Source organism: Falco peregrinus, chromosome 4, assembly GCF_023634155.1.
Source record: "Falco peregrinus isolate bFalPer1 chromosome 4, bFalPer1.pri, whole genome shotgun sequence".
Classification (NCBI taxonomy): domain Eukaryota; kingdom Metazoa; phylum Chordata; class Aves; order Falconiformes; family Falconidae; genus Falco; species Falco peregrinus.
The window spans coordinates 96,881,051-96,907,294 of record NC_073724.1 but is presented as its reverse complement, the minus strand read 5'-3'; the positions used below and the strand labels follow the sequence as shown (position 1 = coordinate 96,907,294).

Sequence of the window (26,244 nt, the reverse complement as noted above, 5' to 3'; positions counted from 1 at the left end):
TGCAGAGGTGGGTCACCCCTACTTCCCAACTGTTCCCGCAGTCACTTACTCATTCAAAGGTTTTCTTACAACATAAACAGACATTATCAGTTTGAACTACATAAATAGCCATGTAATGCCAAGCAATAAAAATAACCAGTTCCATTCTCCCAATACAGATTTGGACTTCATATACCTTCTGAACTACATCAAATGTGACTTTGCTCCAAAATGAGCTGGAAGCTTAAATTTTACTTTATATTGTATGCAAAAAAAAAAGCATATAAATTATCTTGTCCACATCCATCCAAGAATAATAAAATATTATAAAAATATTTTTCAAAGCCATTTTATGAATAAGGGTAAAGAAGCTCTTTCCTTTCTTACACAGATAACTCAGTAAGTTTAAATAAAAATAAATACACAAAGCACGTACCTTGCCTCCAAATAATCCTTGTGAAAACTAAATTAAAATAATCTGATGCAAAATACTGTGTAAAAAGGAACCCATTAATGTAATTTAGAATTAAATATTTTCATAGATTGAGTGATTTAACCATAACAGTCCAAGGTAATTTTAATTGCTGTTTAATTCATTTAATAGCTACATTAGGATTATCATCTTCAGCAGATTTCAACATTTTTGTCAGAAAAAATGGAATTGTGCAAATAATTAAGAAAAAAAAGTAGGTTATGTATTTTACTTACAGAAAATTGTGAAATTCACCAAACAAACTAATCAATAAAAACTTTTGGTCAGTTCTGAAACACACCACAATTTGCTCCTAGATGAATCAGAATGATCTAAAAGATTGCATTTCCTTGGAACAGACACTAACATCTCAAGAGTCTCATCAATCAAGATGACAGAGGCTTTTCAGTCCATTTGGAGTTCACGATTACTACCACCAAGAAATAAAACAACCCCGTTGGTAACCAACCATCTGTATGCAGAACAGTTATGGTGCAAGACACTGGGGTCTCCTCACTAAAACACTTTGAGCACAATTCAAAAATGCACATGGTAAATCAGAATAAATAAGATGACCTGTAAGTGTGCATTTGCAAAAGCTTTTGGGTTATGTGTGTTTGGGCCAGCTTCTGTTTCTCTGGCCTGTTCTTGTGTTAGGGAAGACACAGAACAGAAAGAAATTGCAAATAAAACAACCCCTTTTTAATTCTAATCAGATAAATGCAAAAGCCAGATTCCAAGGAGAAGCTGCAATAAAATTAACAAGTAACAAACCTGTCCTCCCTCAAAACATCATTTGATAATAACATGATAGCATTTCTTACAATTTTTATATATATATAAACATTGCAATGCCAAGTTTAAAATTTCTAAGCACTGTTAAAAGGGACTCATAGCTCAAGATGCCATTTCTAAAATGGAAAGGCAGTGGTCCACCAATTTGCCATCTAACCTCTTTCCTGATGATAATTTTAGATATAAAGACCAGTAAGAATGTATAATGAAACAGTTTGTTATTAGCCAGGTCTGATAAACTCAGTAACTATATACTATTCACCTACCTTTTCTAATTCAATGTCTCCTCCTGCCACCATCAGAACTGAACCCCTGAGACAGACAGTCTTTGGCATCAGTCCTGTAAATGCTACTCAGACACTCAAGTATTGCTCAGTGAGATGGATTTTTAGTGTTCACTGTTTTGGTATATTCACATTTTCCTGATTCACACAGTCTGATCCTATTTCTACTGAGGTTTCATTGACTTGCAGAGATGGGCAGACTGAGAATTTAGAACCAGAATTTAGGACTGTTTAGAAGATGTATTAGATGAGATTTTAATTTGCTAGTTTTCCTTCCAGAAGTTTTTGAAGTTTACCTATTCACATACAAAATACTTATACTAAGCAATGCTAAAATTTATACGGAGCTTCCCCTTCCCCTGTTCTCTGAACTCATCATGGCATCATGATTTCAGCGTAATGCGTAAGCACAGTGTTGCCTGGTTCAGAGACAGCTTTGTGTGAAGATGACAGCTGATGGGAGGAAGGTTTAAAGACAAAAGGGAAAAGAGAAGGGGCTATGCTGGGCTCTTATGTTTGCAACCAGCCCTTGCTGGGAACAGACTTTGGCCACAGTGCTGTCAGGTGAACCAGAAACAAAGTGGATGAGGAAGCCTGGAGTATTAGTTATGTATATCACAATACCTGGCTCTTGCTGTTAAAAATAGGAAGGAAGGAAGCCAGCCATTTGCCCTTCACTCCTTATTAGCTTGGGTTTTGCTAGAGCTAGTACCAGCTTTTCCTGGGATGATGAATTCCTCTACTACCAAGAAACTAGTTAATCTTAAAGCAGGAAAGATTCTGTCTTTCAGGAGCATTTGACCATCGCGTTCAGAGGTAAGAATCCACCATAATGGGGTACAAGTGGAAGCAGAGTGGGTCACTTTACCTGACTTCCACCATGTCTCTGTCCCAGCAGTACTAAGTACTGAAAGCAAGAAGAAAAATTATCCAAAGATGATGTTTCAGACTACCTGCACTTACACTGGAAAGCTAATTTGCTGACATCATTATGTCAACATTAAGGACACACAGGAAAACAATCTACGTGACTAAAGGACACAGTTTGACATTCTTTTTTGTAAGAATGGGAACACTTGGGGTTAGCACTCTTTATGAGGAAGTATGGTTTGGTAGCAAAAACACAGACTGTGTATAGATTCTGCTCTTGACCACGCTGCAACCAACCAGTATGACTTTGAGGAAGTCAGTGAGGATCCAATTTCTACAAAGATTTCTGCATCTCTCATCTGCATGAGCTATGATACTTTTACAAGCAAATTCAGTCAAAGTATAGACAGAAATCTTCAGCTCCAACAAAGCCAAATAACTGTGCCTTCAAGCACACCATCTCTGTAAGAAAGCAGAACATCAAACACTATGCCTCCATCACTCAGGTCTAGGCTTCTTATTTCATCTTATTGTACTTCATGGGTCGTACAAAGTGGCCTGACAACAGAATAGGCAGAGAGCTCTCTGAAGTAAGAAGTCTCTGCCCAGAGGCTGCACTAGTCTTCTCCAGGCTTTACTATCAACTTTGTCAGTAGGGGGCAAGGTCCAAGGAAAGCGCGATCTGCCTAATCTTCACCTAGGGAAACATACCCTACTAGATAACGGACATAACTGCTGCTGTAAATTGTACCATGAACTGATAAATTTATGGCCATGTCCAACAGTGATATTGTGTTAAACTTATTTCAGAGCCAGGTTATATATACACTTATCTGCTAATCTCAGTAAAACGAAGACTCTGCTTACATATTTCATGGAGAAATGAAGGATTAGCCTAAGGTTTGTAAATGCTTTAAGATCCCCAAATTCTGAAAGAACGCTTAGTAGAAATACAAACTGTTATGAGTTGCCACACTATAACTTCCTTCTGCACTGGACGTTTGCAGCTATCTGATAAAAGGCTTGCCACATGCTCACTAATGGAATAATCTGATCCCTGCTGGTCCAGGGGCTGCAACATTTAACAAGTAGTACATGAGAAACACTGATTTTCCTTCAGCTGTTTTTACTTTTGAATTTCTCTGGCCTCAAACAATGTGAAAGGGTCAGGCAAACATCACGCTGCCATAAACAATGAGATAATGACTACTATAGTAACAGATTACAGTATTACTGGGTTTACATTTCTAAACAGTGTCAGAAGATAACAGACACCTCTGAAACTTCTGACCTAAACTCTGAAACACTGTTTACAGCATTATCTAGCATTTCTCAGAAAAAAGAAAAAAAAAAAAAAAAAGAACACCTTAAAAGAATCACAGCGGGTTACAGTCACGTGGGTTACAAAGCAGGGTTTTACTTCCCATTTTCTGAATCAAGCAGCTTAGCACAGATAAACTATAGTCCACAAAGTTTAAGTTACTAGAAGCTGACGCTGATGCTGAAAGAAGCAATCATCCTGTCTCATCCCCAGCCACTCTGACCCTCTCTTGCACCAGCCTATATGTTCATGTGGCTAAGCAGTGCACCAGACTGAGAATCCAGGTTAAGAAAAGGCCCAAACCTATAAAATGGTTCATTTTAGCCCTCTTAGCTTAATGTACTCAAGCTATTTATGGAACTAAAGCATAAGAAATCAAACTATGCTCATCAACCGTACTTAAAAAGAAAACATAAAAGCAGACTTACTACAGATACAGGAAAAAGCCCACCTTGTAACCAATATATGAAGCTTTGTTTTGTCAATTCAGAGAGCACATACTGCAGAAGATACTGTGTTATCTGCAAGAGCTAGAGGGTATTGACTGATGGGGTTTTTAAACCACCTGGTATTAGAGTCATAACTTAGACCATCAGGATCTCACAGTTTGCTCTGCTCACTGCATGGAGAGGCAGGCACTGCCCATCAAATGCCAGACTATAACTTATACGTCATGGGAGGGATTTAGTTTACCCCGCTCTAAGCACCTATGCCTCAGCCAGTCACCTCTTCAGATACTCAACCAACATCAGCACTTTGAAGGCACAAAGCATGTCAAACAAGTGACCTACATTCAGGCAACTCCTCAGTGTGAGATGGCTCTTGCTGTAGCAGTGCTTTATTCTCTTTGTTAATGGAATCTCTGTGATGTAGATGTGGACACTTACAAATGCCAGCATTTGTCAGGTGAAACTTTGGTGTTTGTCTCTCAGGCACCTGACTTCCCCAGCATCTTCAATACGTGTTTCCTTTAGTACCTCACATATAATGTTTCAGTGAAACATGCTTTGTGGGAAAAGGAAGGAGGGGAGACATGACATGACACACCATTACCCTAAACCCGTGATTTTCACTATTACTCTATCAAAATGTTGTAACAAGTGTCAGTCATCTTTTAACGACCTATAAACAGAATACCTACTGTGACACGTTTGCCAAAGAAACCTTCATTGCACCTTTTAAGCTGTCACCCTAGTTGGTATCCATGAAAGTGGGCAGCTAACATCACTGCCTTGTACTGAGAACTGAAGAACTGTGTCCTGCATAATTCTTTGCATATTGCTCCTGAATGAAAGCATTCCTGTTAATTCTAACATTGGTCTTCACTATATTTGTTAATCTTACTAGATCATGGAGTATGTGGTTCTCTAAATGCCTGGGCGACAGTTAAGCTCTTTTTGTCCTCTTTGCTCCTAAGAAATTGCAAGAGAAGAAAGACTAGCTCATCAGAATACGAGTCTGATCTATCTCTGTGTTACTCCCAAGTAATATATTATACCACTTGGATCACGGGAGTTAAATGGATGCAACCTGGGTGTGACACAGAAGGAATTAGGCCTTTTGTCACTTGGATCCATCTCCTTTACTATAATAAACGTCACTTTGGCATGCCCTTTTTAAAAAATATGGAAAAGTTTGTATCTTAAGGATTGGAGAGACATGACAGACTCATGCAGACTGCACGCCTGGAGCTAGACATGGTGTTATTTGTATTCACCTGCAATACAGCACATGCACCAAAAGCAGCACTTTAAAGGAAGTAGAATAATCTGCTCTCCTGAATGACATTTTCAAACACCCAGTTTCAAAATTTATCCCTAATTTAAAGCACTGGTCAATTAAAAAAACAGCCCATTAATTTCTAAAAGAATTCTGTACCTTCAGTAGGTTTCTAGACTAGAGAGTGCCCTAAGCAAGAGTAGTACTTTCTGCATTACACTGCTGTTCCTACAGTATTACAAGAATGTTTGATACAATACATGGACTGCACCGATGGAAGATGCACGGAACTGCTATTTATTGTACAAGTATTTCCTGAATATCAACAAAAAGATAAATGTAGACTTCAGAAAAGGAAGAAAAAAACACCCAAAACTTACTTTCTCTGCCTGCTCTCCCGCACACTTCTAGCCAAAACAACAGTATTACTGCAACATCACTTCAAAAATATTTACATAGTGTTAGTAAGAAGGTAGTTAAGCAGTGATACTTGCACATGCCCAAACATTTGGCCAAGGCAAAAACAAATAAAATTGGCAATTATCTTTTTACTGAATTCTACTATCTATTTCAACTAGAACCATGACAAACCAGAATAAAGCTTTGTACTTTTACAGAAATGGAAAACAACAAGCTTATTTTCTAAGGAAAGGAAATAGCTAGTGGGAGGACAATAATTTTTCAATCAGTAACCAAGTGGAGCTCACCTTTGAATTTTGATTTTAGTGATCAAAAGTAGGCCCACGTAATGAAATACGGAATTTGTGCGGTGGCATGCATATCATTCCTTAATAGATGAACAGTATGAGAGTTTTAAGACACCTTTAGTATAATAGATTTTGCTTTAATCAATATTGCGTAGATAACTTGAAATAAGCACCTCATCAGGAGAAAAAGAACTGCTGAGCTATTGACATAAATGTGTAATTATTGCTAAAATCTATTGCCTTTGGGACTGGAGGAATGGAGCGTGGCATATACAATGCCAATATCTGAAAATGCCTCAAGCTGTTTGTGGATGAGACGCTAGCAGGACTGATATGCATGGCAGAAAATTTCCAGAAAGCGTGCTTAAGAACAGAGACAACACATGGATGGTAACACAGGCTAACAGGGAAGTTTAAGTATGGCTTTTGTAAGCCAAGTTCTTCGAATGATCATGCAGATATGGGTGATTTGGCTGATACAATGTACTTCCGTTTCAAAAAGCTTCTGATGAAGTTTTCTGTCAGACTTAAACTATGCTGTCAAGGAAGAACAACAAAAAAGATGTTAAGAAGTAAAAATGTCTTTTCATTGCTAACTAAGATGGAAAAAAAAGGTTGGGAATAATTGGTTGCATTCTTTTATGGTGGATAGATATTACCTGACAGTCTCACAGATGTATGTTCAATATACTCATAAATTATCTGGAAAATGGAGGAATAAAAAGGGATAGAGTTTTCTGATGATATTAAATTACAGAGGTTAATAAAAACAAAAACTGACTGCCAATTGCTGCAAAAGGACTTCAGGATGCTGAATGAGTGCAAGATAAACAGGCAGATAAAATTCAATACCACTAAATACAGTCAGACACACTTAAAAAAACAATCCAGTGTCAGGTATTCACTAGTTCCTACAAGATTCCTAAGGTTCCGTTTTTCACAGTACAAGAATTACACTCAAATTAATAATCCAGTAGCAAATTTACAAGAAATAGGTGGTTTTTCACATATTCCACAATTAGAACTTTGAAACTCATTGATACAAGACGCTTCGAATGTCAAAAGAAGAAATTAATACAAAAGACAGAACTAGTAGCAAAAAAGACCTTGGGGGCTTTTAATTACAAAATTGCAATACAGTGTTCGGCTTCAACATGTCTGCATGATAAATACCTCAAAGGAAGCTGAGATGGATTGCTATCTCTTTATCCTGTTCTTGCACTTCTATCCTGAACATCTAGCATTGGCCACTGCCAACGAAAGGATACTGGACTATGAATACCTTTGATTTAATCTAGTGCAGCCATTTTTTATGTTGTGTGATGATCATGGACACTGCTGGCACTCAAATAATTTAAAACAGAGAGACAAAACCCATCTGCATTTTGGAACCAAGACACTGACCCTAAAATAGCTTACAATTAGCTATTGAGAAAGTGAATCACAGCCTTTTGAAAAAAACCTTCTGATTTTAACAGACTTGGATTGCAGACGACAGCATCACCTTGTGAAAAAGCCCAAAATAAATATTTCTGTTATCAGTTAAAAATAGGGAATAAAATAAGAAATGAAGAAAAAGATGCAGTAGTGGCTCTGATGCCCGGAATCCAACCATGTGCAACCTCCAGACAAGAGATATTACTCTTTACAAGCACCTGCTTCTTTCCATTGACTGTGAGAAGGCAATCCAAGTGACTCGTTCAAATGTAGAAGTCTTCATTAGTGTCATCTAAAGTCAGATTAGATGAATCCCACAGCCCCACAGTCTCATTTACTCAAGACTGACTTAACTTTTATCTGTACCTGTTTTGCAAACCAAACTCCACCGTGTATTTTAATATTTGCAGAACATATTACCTCTCAGAAAAGCAAGGACAATTTTTAATGATAAACAGTAAATTTTGAGGTTACTGTAGTCAGCTAGAGAATGTTATAAATATGCTTTAGCTACTTACATCAGTTTTAGGTCGTGCTCCAGTTGACACTGGGTAAGGTGAACAGTCTTGATCCTGGTAGTCTGCTCTTCTATTTTTCCAAGATCCCTTTTCTTGATGATCTCCATAAAACCTTGTCTCCACTTGAACAGGGCACTGTAAGAGAATTTTAAAAACCCTGTAAATAAAGGCAAGTCATAAATATTTTTAATGTGAACTGCAAGATAAAAACATTGGAATTTTATCTCTTTAAAGCTTTTTTCTGTGATTTATGGTAAACATTTGGCCTTAATTCTTTTTTTCTTAAAACCACCTGCTGCATCATTTTTACATTTTGCTAAATTAGACATCCAGCTATTATGTGAAGGGGTTTCCTTAACAGCTACTATACACAACTGGAGAACTAATAAACAGTAGTACACCTTCCTAAATATCAAGAAACTGAATCACCTCTACTTCAGAAAGAGAAATGGTTTTATTCAAATTATTAAAACTATCTTTTCACTTTATTTCACATTCATTTTTCTAACTTAAACAGAGACCCAAAAAATTCTCATTTTCAAATTACAGACTCTGAACCTTCCAAATCCACTTTTCCTTGTCCCCCAAACCTGGGGAGATCTCACTTGATGGCTCCACTCACATGACACTTTTTAAATTATGTGAGTCCTAACTCTGGTCCCACAGGTACCTAGCCACACTGAATGCAATGCCTGTAGGAGACCAACTGCCCAACATTCCCCCACCTGGTTCACCTCCAAAGAGCAACCAGGTGTGTGAGCAAGGAGCAACTCATGCTGCAACCCAGCAGGATCTGTGCTGAGAACAATCGGGGAACCAGGATCATGAGTGTGCTGCACTGCAGAGCAGTTCCAGGCTGTTGGGTACAATCAATCAAAATGAGACTGTTTTCTGCTGCTCCCCTTCACAAGAGGACAAATTTGCTGCCGGTCTTTAACAGCAACTGTCTGATTCTCAGGTAGCTTATTTTTAGGGATGTAAAAGAAGGAGGCTTTGAAAAGCTGACAAAAGAATCTGTATGTGGTCCCCCCCCAAACTGGAAAATAATATACTACTGCAAAAGAATTAAGAGAATGTGTAAGTTAAAGGTAAAGTTTTGTTCAATGGAAGTCAAATCTCTAATGTAAGATGAGGTAATCAAACAGGATTTCTCTGTCACTATCCATGAATGATAAAGGACTAAAACTGAAAAATGTGATTCTCATTCTTCAGCTCTGCTGTTCTTTCTGTACTGAAACAGAGTACTAGGCATCAAATGGAAATACATTGTTTACAGCAGGAATGTTTTGTCTCTACTGTCTCATTTACAAAGTACTACCCCTTCCATATTGCTAAGAAAGACTTTTTCCATAGAAACAGTACCAGGTTTAGAGCAGCAGTACTATTAATTGCAGTTTTCCAAAGCTAGCAGTTTTGCTGTTAGTATATTCAGAAAGCTCAGTGTTTTGTATTTAAATCATGTATTTATAGTATTGGTGAGAGAATATTTCAGAAAACAGTTTGATGGCAGATAATTATTTTTAATATCTTTTCTGGATCATCCAGAGTCATCCCGCCAGCGCTAATGCCCCATACTATTGCTCTATAAAAAACTGACCAGCAGTAACTTGCAGTTTACACAGATGTAAAGACAGACCACCTCTTACTATTTGTCTAAAAGTTGTTACGTTTTAGAAAACACCTTAAATTTGTTCACCAAAATACTGCAAGACCCCCTACTCTCACCTGGTAAGTTCAATAACATTTATTCACTCAGTCTATTGTAGTTAGCAAATATTTAGTCTTCTTCCTGTAAAATTTTTGTTTGATCAACCACTATTAATAAACAGATACCTTCACAACAGGAACTTTTAAATAATAGTAAAATATCAGTTACTTCCATGAACAAACAAATAATCCTTCAGTAGAAAACCAACTGGCTCAACCTAGCTATTAAATTACATAATACATTTCTGAGACATACCATTTGCCCTAAGAAATAAATATTCTGTCATCTGTTAAAAATTGCCCACACTCTCAAGCGACCAATTTTCAGAGCAGCAGCTCCAACAAACATGTTGCTACTCATACAGGAGTCACCTACCTTGCAGACCTCAGGTCTACAAGTTGTCCTTGTATCTGTGAGCACTTCACCAAAATAATTTCAATTATAATTTCTTGCATCAGTTCCCAGTTTATATAGTCAAAATAGGATAAAAACTTATGAAGAACCCATAAGTGGTTCATCATTTTTTAGAAGCCAAATTTACACAGTTACTAGTAAACACGTCTGAGATAGATCTTCCTATACAAATCTCATTGTGAGTGACAAGAATAAAACATTTTATAAGTGTGGAACAAATTACAAGCTATTGTAAGAAATATGGACCAAATGGGATGAATTGATATAAGATAAATTACTCATGCAACTTGTATGAAAAGAAGAGCTCATTTCTTCCACTGCAACTGTGATTTTGAGATTTGCAAAATCAGTTTCTTCCCACTAAATTCACCGAGAGATTTAGGAGGATGCATTTCTCCTCTTTGACTATATAGGAACACTAAGGTCAACCAATTCTCAGGCAAATTATTCTTAAATGTTTGAATTAGGCAGATCGTACCCTTGTCCTACAAATACCCTTGCAGGAGACAGCAAACGGTGTCCCATCAGTTCTACAACAGATTGTCCCTACTGTTTTCTTGCTCTGATCTTGCTGGTCTCATCAGGAAAACCTTTGTGTTAAATGACCTATCCATCTCCTGTAGTGAAATTAGCTCTTGGATGTTTAAAGGATGTTTCCAGTCTGCCACATAAGGCCACAATAAAAATGTGGCTGATTCACATGTTTGCCTGTCCACAGACAATTAAAATTAAGCAAGTCTCCTGCTTCAGAGAGGGAAGAAAACGTGGCCTGATAAAAAGCAGTGCAAAGTGCTCAAATATCGTATTAAGGATAATTTTGGCATTGATGTTAGAAGCATCCTTGAAATCTTTCTGTACTTATCCAATATGCAACTATTGGTAAGGGAAACGATTGTGCCAAGACCAGTGAAACTGGCTTGGAGGTAGTTTTATCAGCATAGTATGCATGACCGGGTTTGTAGCACTAGCACAGGCTTTTAGTGGTGGAATATTGTCCCAGAAAGAAGGCTGTGCCTGAAGTCCTGGCCTCTGTACTCAGAAGATATCTTGCCACTAGGCTTCAGTAAGAGAAGCACAAGCATCTGGGATGCTGGTGTTGGCATTCTCTATGCAACCACTTCCAATGATGCTGTTCTTAAGTATCAAAGAGCATTTGAAAACATTGCCTATTTGGATTTGTTTTTCTGCTGTCTACATGCTACCTGGCCTTCATTGAATGCAATGGATTTGAAGTCCAGTGTCCTATGGTGTTCAAGTCACCCTGGAAAAAGAATGATGCCTAACCAAACCATGGCCTTTGCCTTAGTAGAGTAGGCACAGCCATAAAATCACAGGCATCTGGATCACTGGTTACCAAAAACAGACAGCCTCACAATGGCAAGTGCTTAAACTTTGATGGCTCAGATTTTACTTTCAGGCAGAAAAGCAGACTACACTGTCACTGCATTTTGACAGAAGACATTGAGCAGAAGACGACAGAACCCTGTCCCTTAATAGCGAAGTTAATGATGAAATTAATTCAGTTGGGCAGAGCTGGTTCTGACTTGCTTCCATGTACAGTAAGAAAGAAATGTTACTAACTCTCCACAGAATATGAAAATACATGCTGCAAAGTGCATCACTAAGATGCAACGTTCTGAACATCCCACCTTAAGAGACATGACCATTTACACTGTGATCCACACAGGCATTTATCTAAAGAATTTACTTATACAAAATGAAGCAGCATTGAAACAGTAGCAATGGCAAAGGCATTCAAACAAGCTCACCTTCCAGGACTTCAAGGCAGCAGTAACATTCAGAGCTGCACATCCAAATAACTCTATCTTAAGAACTCATTTTAATCATAGCCTACAGTAGAGAAAAAACACTCCTGACTTCTCACATTGTTCTATCTTCAGTTACTTCCTTTTATAAAAAACCTTGCTTATTCCAAAATTACTAAAATAATATCGTTGCTCCTCAATCTCATCTGCCTTCAAAATAAAAGCTTGGGAAACTGTGTGAAATCAACTGATGACACCTGTCAACATAAAATATTCTTAACTAGAGGAATGCACCTCTAAATCAAGTATTCAGATAAAATAAACAAAAGTATTAATTCAACTCTTAATGAAGATACATAGTGTTTCTCTTGCTCTTTAAATGAATATAGCAAGTATAAATAGGCTAGCCCTGGAACTTTAAATTAACAATATTAAATCCTGAAAAACTATCAAATGCAATCATCTGGATTCAAATTCCCCTATAAAAAAGGTGTTTAATGATTTTAAGCCATACTGATGGAAAACGTACAAGTTTCATCCTATGACATCTCTGGTTATTTGGCTCTAGTTGTCTAATATTAGAGATTTTGTTATTACTGAGTGAAAACTAAGTTAATTCACCCTTGAACTTGAGCTCCTCAGCCTATTCAGAAACAACCAGATCTGAAAACCATGCTTGTTGAGCATCTAGCATCTGATAGCTAAATGTATCATACGACACACACATTCTTACCAGTTGCTTGTGCCTTTTGGTAGAAGGAGTACTGGAGGGAGAAGAGCCAGCACTCAGAGCTTCTTCAATATCTAAGTTCAACTGTTCCAGTTTCTTCATAAGACATGACATAGAGTCTGGCCATTCAGATCCTTTTTCTGGTTGGGTCTAAAAGAAATCAAACATATATGAAGTCTTAAAACACTCAAGCTTTTTGTAACTTAAGACTCTCATTCTTCTTCAAGCCCTCAAGGAAAAAAACTGACCAGTTCTTTCCCTGTCCTTGAGTAACTTTTCTCCATTTAGAAAGCTTCAATTGTCACTCCATTCCTGCTGACACATATTCATAGCTCAAATTATCACACTCCACTTCTGTATATCTGAATGGCTTTCTAACACTTCATCTTGGGTGACCCACTGCCAGCTCAAGCTAAGAACAACCAAAACCAAAGTGACTTTAATGTCTCCTCCCTAAGCCACTTCTATTTCAGCATCTCTCCACTGATTCCTTGCTGTCAGTAAGAATCCAAGCATTGAAGTTCATCACGTGCACTGTATTTTATTCCTTACTATAATTCCAGACTTTGTCAAAACTTGCAGCTTTCTATTGCCCATCTGTTGGGAATACTTCATTGGTCCCAAACACATTCTGTTTTCATGGATGCACCTTCCCCTTTTATCTGAACTGCTTCGTTGTAAAATGGAAACATTAATCCATTGTAGTGTAACTGCCAAAAATACTTTTCTTATTCCTCGATTTCCTCAAAGTCTTTTCCAGTGAAAAGCATCTTTCCATGGCAGTCCTTGTGCATGCTGCTGCATCACATCTAGTTTTCCTTATTCAAATCACTTCTAATGATCCGCAAAAAAAATACAGTCACGCTGGCCTCCCTGTCATCATGGGCAGCTACTGCTCCCCAGATTAGTCTCTGTCCTGAAGCTACCTCAGTTCTTTCATCTTTATTACTTTCACAAACAATATATTGTCTTTGCACAGAAGATAATTTCATAGCAAACAATTCTAACTGACTGAGCACACAAACAGTAATGCTGCATTGCCATCCTGCCAAAACCCTAAAAGCATCACACCAACACTCCACAACACCTAGGGGAGCTATAGGAATAGTAATTATTCTTACCTGATAAATCTTTATAGTGATTTGTTTCTTCATGGGTGTTTTGCAAGTGGGACAGAGATAATTGTAAAGTTCACTATCATAGAAAAAAGCTTTACAAATTGAATTCGGGATGCTCACTCCAGTATTACACTGACATGTATTGCTACTAATGGAACTGCTCATCTTCACCACAGTAACTAAGAATAAGGCCCCAGACCATCAGACACCTGGTACCATATTACCAACAGACACATGTTCCCTTCAGAGGGGCTAGTTTTATCTTTGTAGGGTTTGTTTCAAAGCACAGAAAATTAAATATCCAATCTTTAGGTTTCCAAATCTTTATTTGGAATTCCCCAAATTTTTACCACCTCCCGAGTATTTTTTCCTGAAATGCTGTTAAAAATGCTAAGCTGTATTTCAATTCTGTAGCTATTACGATTATTTAAACAGAGACATTGATTGCTTCCCACTGTCTTCGTAACCATTTTAAAGTAAAATACAGGATGTTCCATAGAAAGTGAGTATCAAAAGACACTCCTCATTCTGAGTGAGATGGTCATACACAGGAAATGCGCATGTTGATGTACGTCTACAACACTCATTTGTAAACAAAGTAAAGATTCTACATTTTCCTGTAGTTATGCTTCCTCATTTCAATACTAAAGAAGGCTCAAAAAAACCCCCAAAAAACCAAAGGTCAAAACATGCAAACGAACCCAAACTCCAGCAACAATGAATGTTGAAAGTCTGTCAAAATCAAATATGAAGGTTCCGTTTCTCAACACGGTTAAACTGTAGTTTAAGAAAAAGGAACTGTAAGAGTATGCTTTCTTACTTATCAGCGGCAAATGATCCTGAGGCAACAATTACCCAGGGAAATGAGTAAAATGTGTTGATTTCCATGAGCTATGCAAACATTGTACTTGCCAGGTAACAAACATCAAAGTTTACATTAGAAGTTTGTATTTTTTGAGTTCAATAAGAAGGGATTTACACAAGTGCAAAAAGTCCATTTTCTGTTCCATGACAGAAAAAGGGGAGGGACGGGGACAGGGGATGACTGGAAATATGTCTCTAATCTAGCATTGTGCACAGAAAAGACAAAGATGAAAATTCATGAAGACGTTAAGAAAGGCTTCAAAATATTCCTGACACTCCAAATGCGTATGTACATGCAAACATATGATACTGTGTTACAACAAAAAATACAGCTCCATGCATAGGGAAGCACACTTTGCCTTTACCTTGACAAACAGTTACCTGGGGGAACAACACTTCCAGCATTCACTAACACTCTGCAGTACATCTGTATGAGCCAAACTCCCTTATTTTTATAAATTTGTTTTGCTTTAACAGAATTCAAACCACAGTAATTTCTTAAAAATGTAAGTCCTAAGGGGTTTCCCCAAACTGTAACTTCTCCCAGCTTTCTCCATTCAGTTCTGCCTTTTTTAGTTCAGTAAGAATCTATATTGTGTCTATTAAGGAGATGAGGAAAAAGATGGGTTTTCATTATCCTTCAAGATAAAGCTAAATGAGCCTAGTTAACAAATGCCATTCACTAATTGGAAATTTGGCAACAAAAGCACCATTTGGAACAAATGCTGATTGGCTACGTATTTCAAAGGTTGCCTGAAATTCCTGCTGAACAGCAAAAACATGATGCTACTTACATTCAAAAATATACAGCCTGCACAGTAGGACTTCTAACCAGTGAATAAATTCTGCCTAATCCATTCATACAGAACACAGCTCGCCAGTGTTCAGCTCTAGTAACTAGGCTGGACACTATCACAGTGCTCAGAAGAGCTGAATATCAGTGTATCCTGCCCATTGCAACTTCAGAGGCTGTAGGGTCAGACATCTTTGGAAGCTTTTGTGTCTTGCCCTTCAGGAGGAAAAAAAAAAATTCATTCTAAATTATCTAAGAATCATGGTCTGCCTTATTCATTGCTTTTCCTCTAAAAAGGTGTACAGGGAGAACACTCTTTTGCATATACTCTCAAGGTCTTCTTTCTTTGTTGGAGCTGTAGTCACACAGCAATGCACAGGGATGCTGTTATCTTTTGAAGTACCTGAAAAGCTTACAGACAGAAGTGCACTACAAGAACACTTTCTGTATGTTACCTTGGAATACAGAATCATTTAGTTTGGAAAAGATCACCAAGTCCAGCACTTAAGATCAAGTCCAACAGTTAACCTAGCACTACAAAGTCCATGTCCCTACACACCACATCTGCAAGTCTTTTAAATACATCCAGGGGTGGTGACTCAGCCACTTCCCTGGGCAGCCTGTTCCAGTGCTTGACAAGCCTTCTGGTGAAGAAATGTTTCCTAATATCCAATCTAAACCTCCCTCAGTGCAACTTCAGGCCATTTCCTCTGAGCCATAGAAGAAAGTGTGACCAGAGAATCTCTCATCAAACACATCTTCCACGGTGAAGCACCATTGTCTAGAAAGATCATGTCATAGATTAGGCAGAGAATGACATACCGGCCTTGGAAGCGAATCCTCTGCCATCCATATAGATTTCTCAAGCCTCACAAAACAGAAGTATCATCCTCTGTGCTAAATATAAAATTAAGTGGTATGCACTTCCTTAAAACAGTTACAAATGCAATTATGCTTCAGATAGTTATTGTATATGAAGAACTAACCCAACTGTTCAATATTTACTAAGACACATTTATCAGTCAGCTAAACATAAAATTTAGTTGTTATGTTGCTACTACTACAGCAACCACAGTTTTAGAACTGCAGGCTTATGTTACTGTTACATGCACACATTCATATCCAGATTCTGTGTTCACTTAATGTAGCTGAATTAGGATCATTAACAAATTACAGAGGTAAAACAGTGTGCAAGGTTACGGTCCATCACCTGAACTATTACTTGCTCTTTCCTTAGACCGAGAAGTAAATACATTCCAGACATTCAGCTATTTATGCCTTTTGGACTGAAGCTTCTGCACCATGCTTTTCAGCCTTCAAGTGTTCTGAACTAAACTTATTCAGCAAAATAATCCCTGATAAAAGGCATATTTGTTTCAGTGTTTTGCCCATGAAGCTTATTGCAGTAGGCAAAACAGCTGCCAGCAAATCTAAATTTAAATGGAAAGAATGTGGCAGAAATTAACAAATCCATATAGAACACTAAGAGGTCAGGGTTAACCCAGCTGCCAGACCCCATCCCATACTGGAAGCAGAAAGGCTTCCAAGTGAAGGGTTATGAGAAAATTACACAACTCTAAATTTATCTGATAACTTGTGGCTTTCACTTCAGAAACCTTCAATAGGTCCAACTGTTCTAATAATTAATGTATTGTACATCTTCAAGTGATAAATTACTATCTCCAAATAAAAAAATACCAATGCTTTTTAACCCTCTTCCCTAATATTATATCGGTTTAGACAAAATTCTCTCTGATGTACAGCCTAGATCCACAAAGAATGATTTTGTGGAAGTATTTCAGAGACCAAATATCATATTTTGCTCTTGTGGCATTGATGAAGCTTCTCTGTTCTCAAAAGCAGCTCTCTGTAAAAGAAGGTCTCTCAGCCACTGGTGGCTTTGCCCACAGGGGCTGGGGGAGGAAGCCAGATCAATTCCTTACACAAAATCCTTCTGAAAAAGAAGTATTTAGAATACAAAGGACTCTTTTATTCTCAAAATAGATTTATGTGTGCCTTCTATATTGAAGATTAAATATTTCAAAGGGAATTTTCCCATATATCCCACTATAGTGTTGCTTAAATACTTACAGAGCTTTTAGATGGGTAACTAACTTGTGACATCTTTGTCCTGGAAAGCAGGTAAACTCTGCAGTTAGCACTGCTTCTGCTTTCTAAGAAAGCTTAGATGCTTTCTCCTTCTAAAAACTGTACTGCTATCCATCTGGAGCGATCAAGGGAAGTCTCTTCAATCTTTCAAGTCAGCAGGTAAAATGACACGCATAGCTAGGTTGCTGGGAAAATGAAAGCTCTTCAGGGGCATCAAATGAAATTCAGAGCAACATGGATCCCCGAAACATTCACCTAATGGTGGGCTACTAGGACATCAGCAGTTTTTCCCCTAAGAAAAGGTACAGAAATACTAATATGAAGGTGTTAAGTTAATCAGTTTTAAAGGAAATACCTTTTCCAGGATGAACCCTTTCCCCCCAAACCTATGATAATTACATTTAAATACACCTGTGTATAGAGCTTCATTTTTCCTTCCTGTCCAGTCACCCTCTCCTTTGCACTTTCCTGCCCGAGGGTGTGCTGCCCCAAGCTACTGGTATCTTCAAACAGGTTTTCAGAAGTGACACAAACCATACCTGTGAGAATCTGATGAAACCTTCTAAGTACTTCATGCTCTAAAGCAAAAATAATAATAATTAAAAAATACACACCCCACCCACCCCCACCACGGATTTTTAAAGACCCTTAAGGCTCTTGCTGGCTTTTCTCCATTTCCCCTTACTGTGCCACCATGTAACTGACTTTATCTTCCTTCACTAAGCTCAACTGTGCATTTCTATAACCTACGTGTTTGTGTTTTACTAAACCACTAGCTATATTATTGAATTATGAATACAGTACAAAATAGAAAAATATTGCAGAAATGAAACTTCAAGACATAGAATAATAATAATAAACACTTGGGGGTTTTTAATGATGAAAAGGTATGTAACATAGGAGAAAAGGGAACCCAAAGCAATGGTACCATACAGAAAATAATGTAACACAACCTCACTGCATGTATTTGACTGACCTGTTAAAGGCAAACTCGTAACAGCTCAGAAATAAGACTCTACTTTTCATAACAGCTTTTAATCTCTCAGACAGGGAATTGGTAAATTTGACCTTTAATCTGTAATCAATGCATTGATCTTGCATAGCAATAGTGTCTGTCATCTCTCTTTCAATAGTTCCTGCATGAATTTTTAAGAACTTTTGCTCTAAGTTAGGCAGGACAGGAGCTCTGGTACCAACAGTCCTCCAAATATTATTCATGGAAACACTTCTCAGCTGAAGAAACCTGAGCTAATTCCTGGGACTGAAGGCCATAAGCTGTGCCAGCATGCTGGTTCACCCAAGACAAGAGAGAGAGATTGGAAGGGGAAAAGAAAGAAATTTAGTTGAAGAAAAGATGTGGGGCAAAAAGTTTTGGAAAATAATTGCATACTACTGCAGAAGTTTTAAAGTGAAGTAGCCCAGGCAGCCTAGTACAAAAACTCTGTTGCAGGATTGCTTTGTTTCTAGTAAAAGCAACTAGATTCATATTGGACTTCTCATTTAAAGATGACAACTTAAAATGGCATGTAGTTGGTTTTAACATCAAATTTTAATTTGGGTTTGCTCCAATGATTAAATGATTTATTCTCCCAGTTCACAATGCCTACAGCAATTCTCCACCTTCTAACAAATTATGATGTCAAGCAACACCGAATTTCACAAACAGGCTGCCTGACAAGCCTGTACTGCCGACACATGCTACGGAACTGGCACCCGAATGGCCAGACAAGCTGTCTTAAGTGACATCTGCTCCGACTTCAGCATATGAATTATCCTCTTGGGTTATCCCATCTTCAGTAGCTTCAGAGTGGGTGCCAGCTCATCATTTATCTATTCTACCATCTTCCCCACCTTGTGAGGTGGAGGAAGTGAAATGCATTTCTTGTACCCCAAACACCTGCTCTATGCAGTAGTCAAGTTCCCGACACCATCCATTTGCGTTCAGTTTGGCATCATCTGCAACAGTGGTTGTATCTGCACATCACAATTAGTGCCCATGAATGTGAAAATGCCTTACACACACCAGTGAAGATGCATTTAACTACTTCTTCACCAAAAATTACTAACTTCAAAATACAGTAACTCTTACCACAACTTGGAAAATGTGACCAGTCTGTGCCTGTTTCTAGAAGGTTATCTTCCCACAGTACTTGTTGACTAAGCAATGGTGTATTTCAGATTGGGTTTCACGCCACTAAATCCACAAAAAGTTACATACTGGAATAGGTAACTTACAGATCCTTCTCCCCAGTGTGTTTAGTTGCACCTTTTGAGATTGGATAGAGCTTAATCTGTTTTCTTAAAGAAGGGTTATCTCTTCAGAAAACATTGTGGTTACAGCTATCCAGGATGTAGAAGAGCTGGACTCAGCACCATTTATGGCCTAATGCATTTTGTATCAGCTCCTCCATAAATGTAAAAATCAGCAGGGGAAAAAAAAAAATATTATCACTTAAATACCAAGTACAAGCGGCTGTGCAGGAAAGTTCTACAAACAAGACTTCATCCCCAGGCTACACATCTGAGTTGCTTCCATCACATGCAGTTTCTCCCTTAATTGTTCAACAAATCTTCAATTATTTTTGTACAGGCAAAGCTACAAGAGGAGAACCTGCGCCCATAAAACCTTACCATCAGAAATTCTTCTGGAAGGTAGAAAACACAGGCTAATGTCTTTTAAACAGTTGAGAGAGCTGAATCCTTCTCTTTTGGGGAAGATGAACCACTAAATTACAGAAAACAACTACAACACCTCTTTATTTTACAAAGAAAGCAGCAGCTGCCACTGCATTTTGTGGAAACCTGCATCCTCAGGATAAACATGGAGGGCTCTATGTCTGAAGTGACTCATCCCACCTATGTGCTGCCTCCCTGCCAAGGTTAGCCTCACAATAAGCATCAAGCTCTTGGTCTTAGAACAAATGGTACAATTTTCACACATGCAGGAAAAAAAACACAGGACATGTTAAATTGAGAAAGCAGCTCAGAAAATACCAAAAATCCCCTACTTTATCGATGTCTGGCTAGCCTAATAATCAGTCTCAGATAGTCAGCAGCTGATGCCTGAAGAAAGGTTGTAAGAGCTGGGCAGTAATAACCTGGTGTTTTACACAGGGTGCTTTCCTAGTTTTCAGTACCATAAACTGCAAATTGTATCACAACAGTGGCAAACCAAACAGGACTTTCACATCAAGCAACCAAATTCCGCTCATGTCCTAAATTACTCTGGATTCAATCCAAACATTAAAATTCAGGTCTGTGTGAATTTTCAGATCATAGCCAACAAAAGCATGACAAGGGCAGCTTCTCAGTTATGACATTCTCACTTAGACAAGCAAACTACAAAATGCTGCAAGGTCCACTGCTCCTTCTGAAACCTCCATCTTCCATTAAAGATGTGCATAGCCTGATGAAGCCTATTTATTTAAGAAATAACACACTGTTCTGAATTCTTCAGTGATAATGTTTGAAGTCTTTGGTAAATAAATGGTCTAAACATTAGACCATTACAGCAAACAAATACTCTAGTCTGATCTAGGTCTTCCAAGACACAAATGCAAACCAGGTCATATTGCATCTTAATACAACAAGTGGGGAGAGGAAAAAAATTCCTGTCCAAAGAGTGAATGACTGCTACCTTGGCAGCTTTTAAATGCTAACAAGACTGAAAGCTCTAATGCTGTGCTTGCATGCTACATACAGCCATTCCTGTACTATACTAGTAAAGTAAGAAAATCTTTATGCATACTTGCTTCTTCCTCACCAGATCCTTTTCTTTTTCTATGTGGAAGTAAGAATATATTTCTCCTATAGTGAAAGAAATTCTGATGTAGATGGATATAGGGAAGATAAATACCTGTGTGGAGCCCACAGAGGCCTCCCCTAGTAGCATAACCTTGCTGGACACAAAGCATATACAGTAAACTTCACCTCTACTGGCTGTAACAAATGAAAATGAGTGTGACTGGTAGAAACCACAGCGTTCACCTGGAGATTAGTAACTCAAAAGTAACAGTGGGAGAGGCAAATGACTGTGCCTGGAGACCAGCAGTACAAAAGCAACATGAAGAAGAAAACAGTAGAAGCAAATAAAAGGGACAGTGATAGTATGGTATAACTGAAAACAATTTTGTGACCCATGTAACACTTGTGAGATCCCACACACAAACCCTATAAAGGGTAAAGCAAACTTTGGGGAAAAGCCTTCAAAAGCTCTAGAGGAAAAGCTACCGATAGGCTTATCTCAGTGTAAAGCACTGGAGCCTCAAGGGTGGAAGCACTAGTGCCTTACTCTTGCTGCTGCACCCAGAACAAAGCTGTGTGGCGTGCCTCGATTTAGAGCAGGGGAAGCACTACCCCACCCTGAGCAACGTGAGCCAACGCAGGTACTCTCCTCCACTCACCTGTCAGGGTCTAGCTGTGGGCAGCACGTAATTGTTAAGAGGTCATGAGCGTCTGCCGTCTTTCACTTGTTATTTCAACAGTTCTTTAGTACTAATTGGTAAGGCAATAATCTTGCTTAATGTAGTAGTTGAATTAAGCAAGGATTTGACTGCTTCCTTGGCATGCCACCATCCACCCACCCCTGACAACTGGCCAACTGTCACAATGCACCTTGACGAAAGTTGGTGCTCGCTGCATGAGCAAAGAGCACTAAAGGTACTGACAGCTGAGAATCAAACCCTGCAGGCCAGTGCCAGGGCTGCCCTGGCAATCTAACACAGTTCAGTCATTTTTTCTAAAAATATCAATGTTTCCTTGAAGAACGCTGGAACAGATTCAAAAAGTTAAGATAGTAAAGGGTAAAGACAGAGGTCTAGTAGTATCTGGCAAATTTCTGGCAAAGTATCTGCAAAACATCTGGCAAAAAGTAAATAAAGAACCTACCTTGTGACACTAAATGCCAGAATATTTTTAAAAAGAAGCAACTCTTTGTAGAGAACTATAACACTTTAAAAAATTTTTTCTTAAAATACCAAAATTCTTATATACCTAATTTTCAGTTGTGGTAATTTTAAAAAATTCATACATACAGTGAAGAATTCCCAAGAAAACTGGTTATAGAGGTTGTCTCCATGCATTACGGAACTTCAGCTATTCACTGTTTTCTGAGTAAGTCATAGCACTGCTTCGGTGTCTACATTACATACAAAAACGTAACTCACAAAAACACTATTAATAAATATGAAACTGGTGAAATGACTGCAATATAGTCATTATACTTATGACAAACTACCAAAAAAACCTGCAAATTACACTGAACAGGATAAAAAGGATACTCGTTCCAAGATTCATGAGCATTCACAGAGTTCTGTCAGATCTGACATTGCTCCCTACCCAAAAGTTCTTGCAATCTACTATTGAGAAACATTAACATTAGCAAGCCACTTAGAAATCTGAAATTAACAGAGAAAATAAAGAGTGAAAGGCACCTTCTGGTATTAAGGAGTACTTCAGGACAAAAAAAAGTTTAGCAGAAAGGAAGGTATTTTTGGTGGCTAAGAACAGGTGGTGATAGGGGAAAAAAGGATGGAACATGAATTATGAAGAGAACAACAGAAGAGCAAATAACTGAAATAACGTAAACCTTCTAAACTGTACCCTGAAGTGATTTTCATCAAGCTAACAATAAGGCGGCGGCATTAATCCCAGGTCCAGAAACGTAACTAAGCACGATTCCAAGATCTTCCCTGCAAGTTTGACACCCAACTACCCAGGTTTAACTACCCAGCTTCAGTATTACGCAACAAGTTAAATGCAATTTGCTGTGAATTTAGTATTTATTGATATATTTCAGCAGATTTAAGAAAAAATAATCCATGACTCTATTAAACACTCCTGAAACTCTTGAAACTTCTAGAGCAATAAAAATAACAAGTTATATAGCTCACATTGCTAACATTATTTCAAGAACTTACGCAATATAAAAATCCATGTATCTCTTTTTCTTAAGTAAGTGCAACTATAGTTGTTAAAACATCCCTGCATTATTTTACATTACCTCATGCTAAGTTATGTTTATCTGTTAAACTAGAATAACAAAGAACACGTATGGAATGTAACAGTTTGTGTATAATGTGTACAAGCATGCAGACCAAGTTTCCCCATGTTATACCTATGTAATTTCACAAAGTCCCTGTGGCTGTCCCAATGTAACACAGACCTGCAAGTCTTGTAATGCCTGGATATAACCACGCCAAATTAAAGGTGGTTTATTTTTAATTTATTTTTATTTAATTTACATTTATTTTATGACAGGCACACCCATAACATCGCATCAGTTGGAGAAACCTAATTTTGAACCAGCAGCTCTCACAGCCGCAGAACCTCCCCGGGATGCTGGACACGAGGCACTAGCACTACCCCGCAAAAAGCACCACAATGGCTTTTTGCTCCAAAAATCATACAGCTGAGAAAGAACAAGTAAAGGTTTTCTCCACTTCAACCTAAAAAGCAACTTGGTAATATAAGGACCTCCAGATCACCAGATTCCGCCCAGATTTCTCCAGTATTTAGCCCCAAACAATTTGTCTGGTAGTAGCATATTTAAAAGAAGTTGCTTTTCCCCATCCTTCGCTTGGGGAAACAATTTGCTTCACAAAAAAACGCAAGCCAGGTTGTGCTGCCTCCACACCCTTGCGCGGAAGGGCGCCGTGCAACGCTCCCCGCGCCGTGGCTGCCCCGGGGCGCGGCGGAGGGCAGGCCGGCAGGGCCCGCCGAGCGGGCGGAGGGCAGGCCGGCAGGGCCCGCGCTCCCGGCGCCGCCCTTCCCCCGGCCCGGGGCGGCCTCAGGGCACGTTCCGAGGCAGACACGGCCCCTCACGCTCACGGCCGCGGCTTCCTCGGCTGTTTGGCACGGGCGGCCGAGCACCCCACCCCTCAGCCGCCATGCTCGGAGCCGCCCGGCTGCGGAGGGAAGGGGAGGCACAGCCCTGGCGGCGGCCGCGCAGAGCTGGCGCCTCCCGGCGGAGGGGCGGCTGCCTGCCCGCCCGCCCCCCAACACTGGCGCGGCACCCAAGCGCCCCCCCCGCCCCCGGCCCGCCCTTTCCAGGAGCTGGCGCGCGCTGGGGGAGGGGCTCCCGCCTCGGCCAGCGCCCCGAGCTGCGCGCGCAGCGCCGCCGGCTCCCTCGTTTCTTCCCGCCCCCCGCCTCGGCCGGAGCGCGCGCGCCGCCGTGACGTCGCCGGCGGGCGGCACCGCGGTGGGGAGGGAGGGCGGGCGGGCGGCGGCCGCCGGCTCGCGGGGCGGCAGCGCCACCTGGCGGGCAGCACTGCGCGGCGGCGCCCGCGGCCCGAGTGCGCTCCCTAACGCCCCGGGAGGGGAGGGCGCTCCCGCCGCCGGCGGGGCAGGGCGCGCTCCTCCGAGGGTCTCCGCGGCGCCTGGGCGGCGCGGGGGCACCGGGCGGTGGTACCGGCAGGCAGCTGCCCCGGGAGGCACTGCACCGTGCCCGTTTGCCCCCTCCGCGCCCCGCCCCGGTAGCCGCTGGCCGCGGGCCGCCCTCGCAGGCTCCCTGAGGGAGAACAGCCGTGCCGCCCGCGCGGCGGCCGGCGGGGAGCGGCTCCTCCAGAGGGCGAGGCTGAGCGCCGGAGCCGCCTCCCGCCGGCCCTTCGGGAGGGGCCCCGTTGTCTCCAGAGCCGCCGGGGACCGTGGCCTGGGCGCCCCGGAGGCGGCTGCGAGGGGCCGCCGGGCTGCCCCGGGCCGTGAGGGGGCCGCCGAGCTGCCCCCGGCCCCGCTCCTTCTCCAGCAGCCGCCCCGGGCTTTGCCGTGGTACCAGAACCGTGGCAGCGGGGGCTGGCTTGGCGCCTTGGTAAAATGGCGCTTCCCTGGGGCTGCGCCTCAGTTTCCCGGTGTGAGAGCTCTCCAGCTAGGAAGGCCGGCTCCCGCCCCGCCTGCCACCGAGGCCTCGCCTGCACGGCTGAGCAGAGGCGGGCGAGGCTTAAACGAGATCTAGAGATGGCCAGGTATTCAGAAGGATGTCTGCAGCTGTGCACGCTGGTGGGAAGTTGGTGCTTTTGTGTTCAAGGCTACAGTCACTGCCGTACGAGCATCGCACTTAAAAACGGCTAACTGCACGTCTAGTTACATACACACGTTTCTGGAAATAAGATCCGCACACAGTTCCTCTGCTGTACCTGACCGATGTCAGAATAAATCACGGTGGCTCAGTTGAGACTGAAGGTGTTCAACTTCAAAAAAATTATGTCAAATCTGAGATCTGATTAGATTGCCTTGATTTCAACAGTCCTATGAGTTAGGAACTACATGGATAATGTCAGATAGTTATAAATGTAACATTCACCCAAAGTCTCAAAGCTAGGTAACGCTGGCTGTCAGAAGCATGTGACTGAAATCAGAACTGTGTTTGAACCATTGGATTATACCGGTTTGATGGCCAGTTGATTATTTTTGTTAGTGGTGAGACAGCCTGGGCTCAGCTCTGATAATTGAACACAAAAGGAGACTTCAGACAGGAGAGAAAATTCTTCAAACTCCTAGATTTCAGCACAGCTCAGGAGAAGATTGTCTAAACTTAAGCTATTTCTGAAAGCGTTTAAGATTTGCTTATTTGGTTTGACGTATTAAAATGAGCCTGAGTGTGTCATTTTTTATCTTTCTGGTGATGTGAAAAGCTTTTTCTTCGAA

The 26,244-nt window shown here is 40.3% G+C and overlaps 1 protein-coding gene across 1 annotated transcript in view; it reads right to left on the bottom strand.

Annotated features, from left to right (window-relative positions):
- The window catches only part of STARD13 (StAR related lipid transfer domain containing 13), a 297,105-nt gene that overhangs the window by 207,475 nt on the left and 63,386 nt on the right, over window positions 1-26,244 (bottom strand). The window contains exons 3-4 of the mRNA XM_013302212.3: window positions 12,724-12,870; window positions 8,103-8,237 (exon numbers count right to left, since the gene is read on the bottom strand). Coding sequence (XP_013157666.2) covers window positions 8,103-8,237; window positions 12,724-12,870 — 282 coding nt within the window. The remainder of the gene's footprint in view (window positions 1-8,102; window positions 8,238-12,723; window positions 12,871-26,244) is intronic.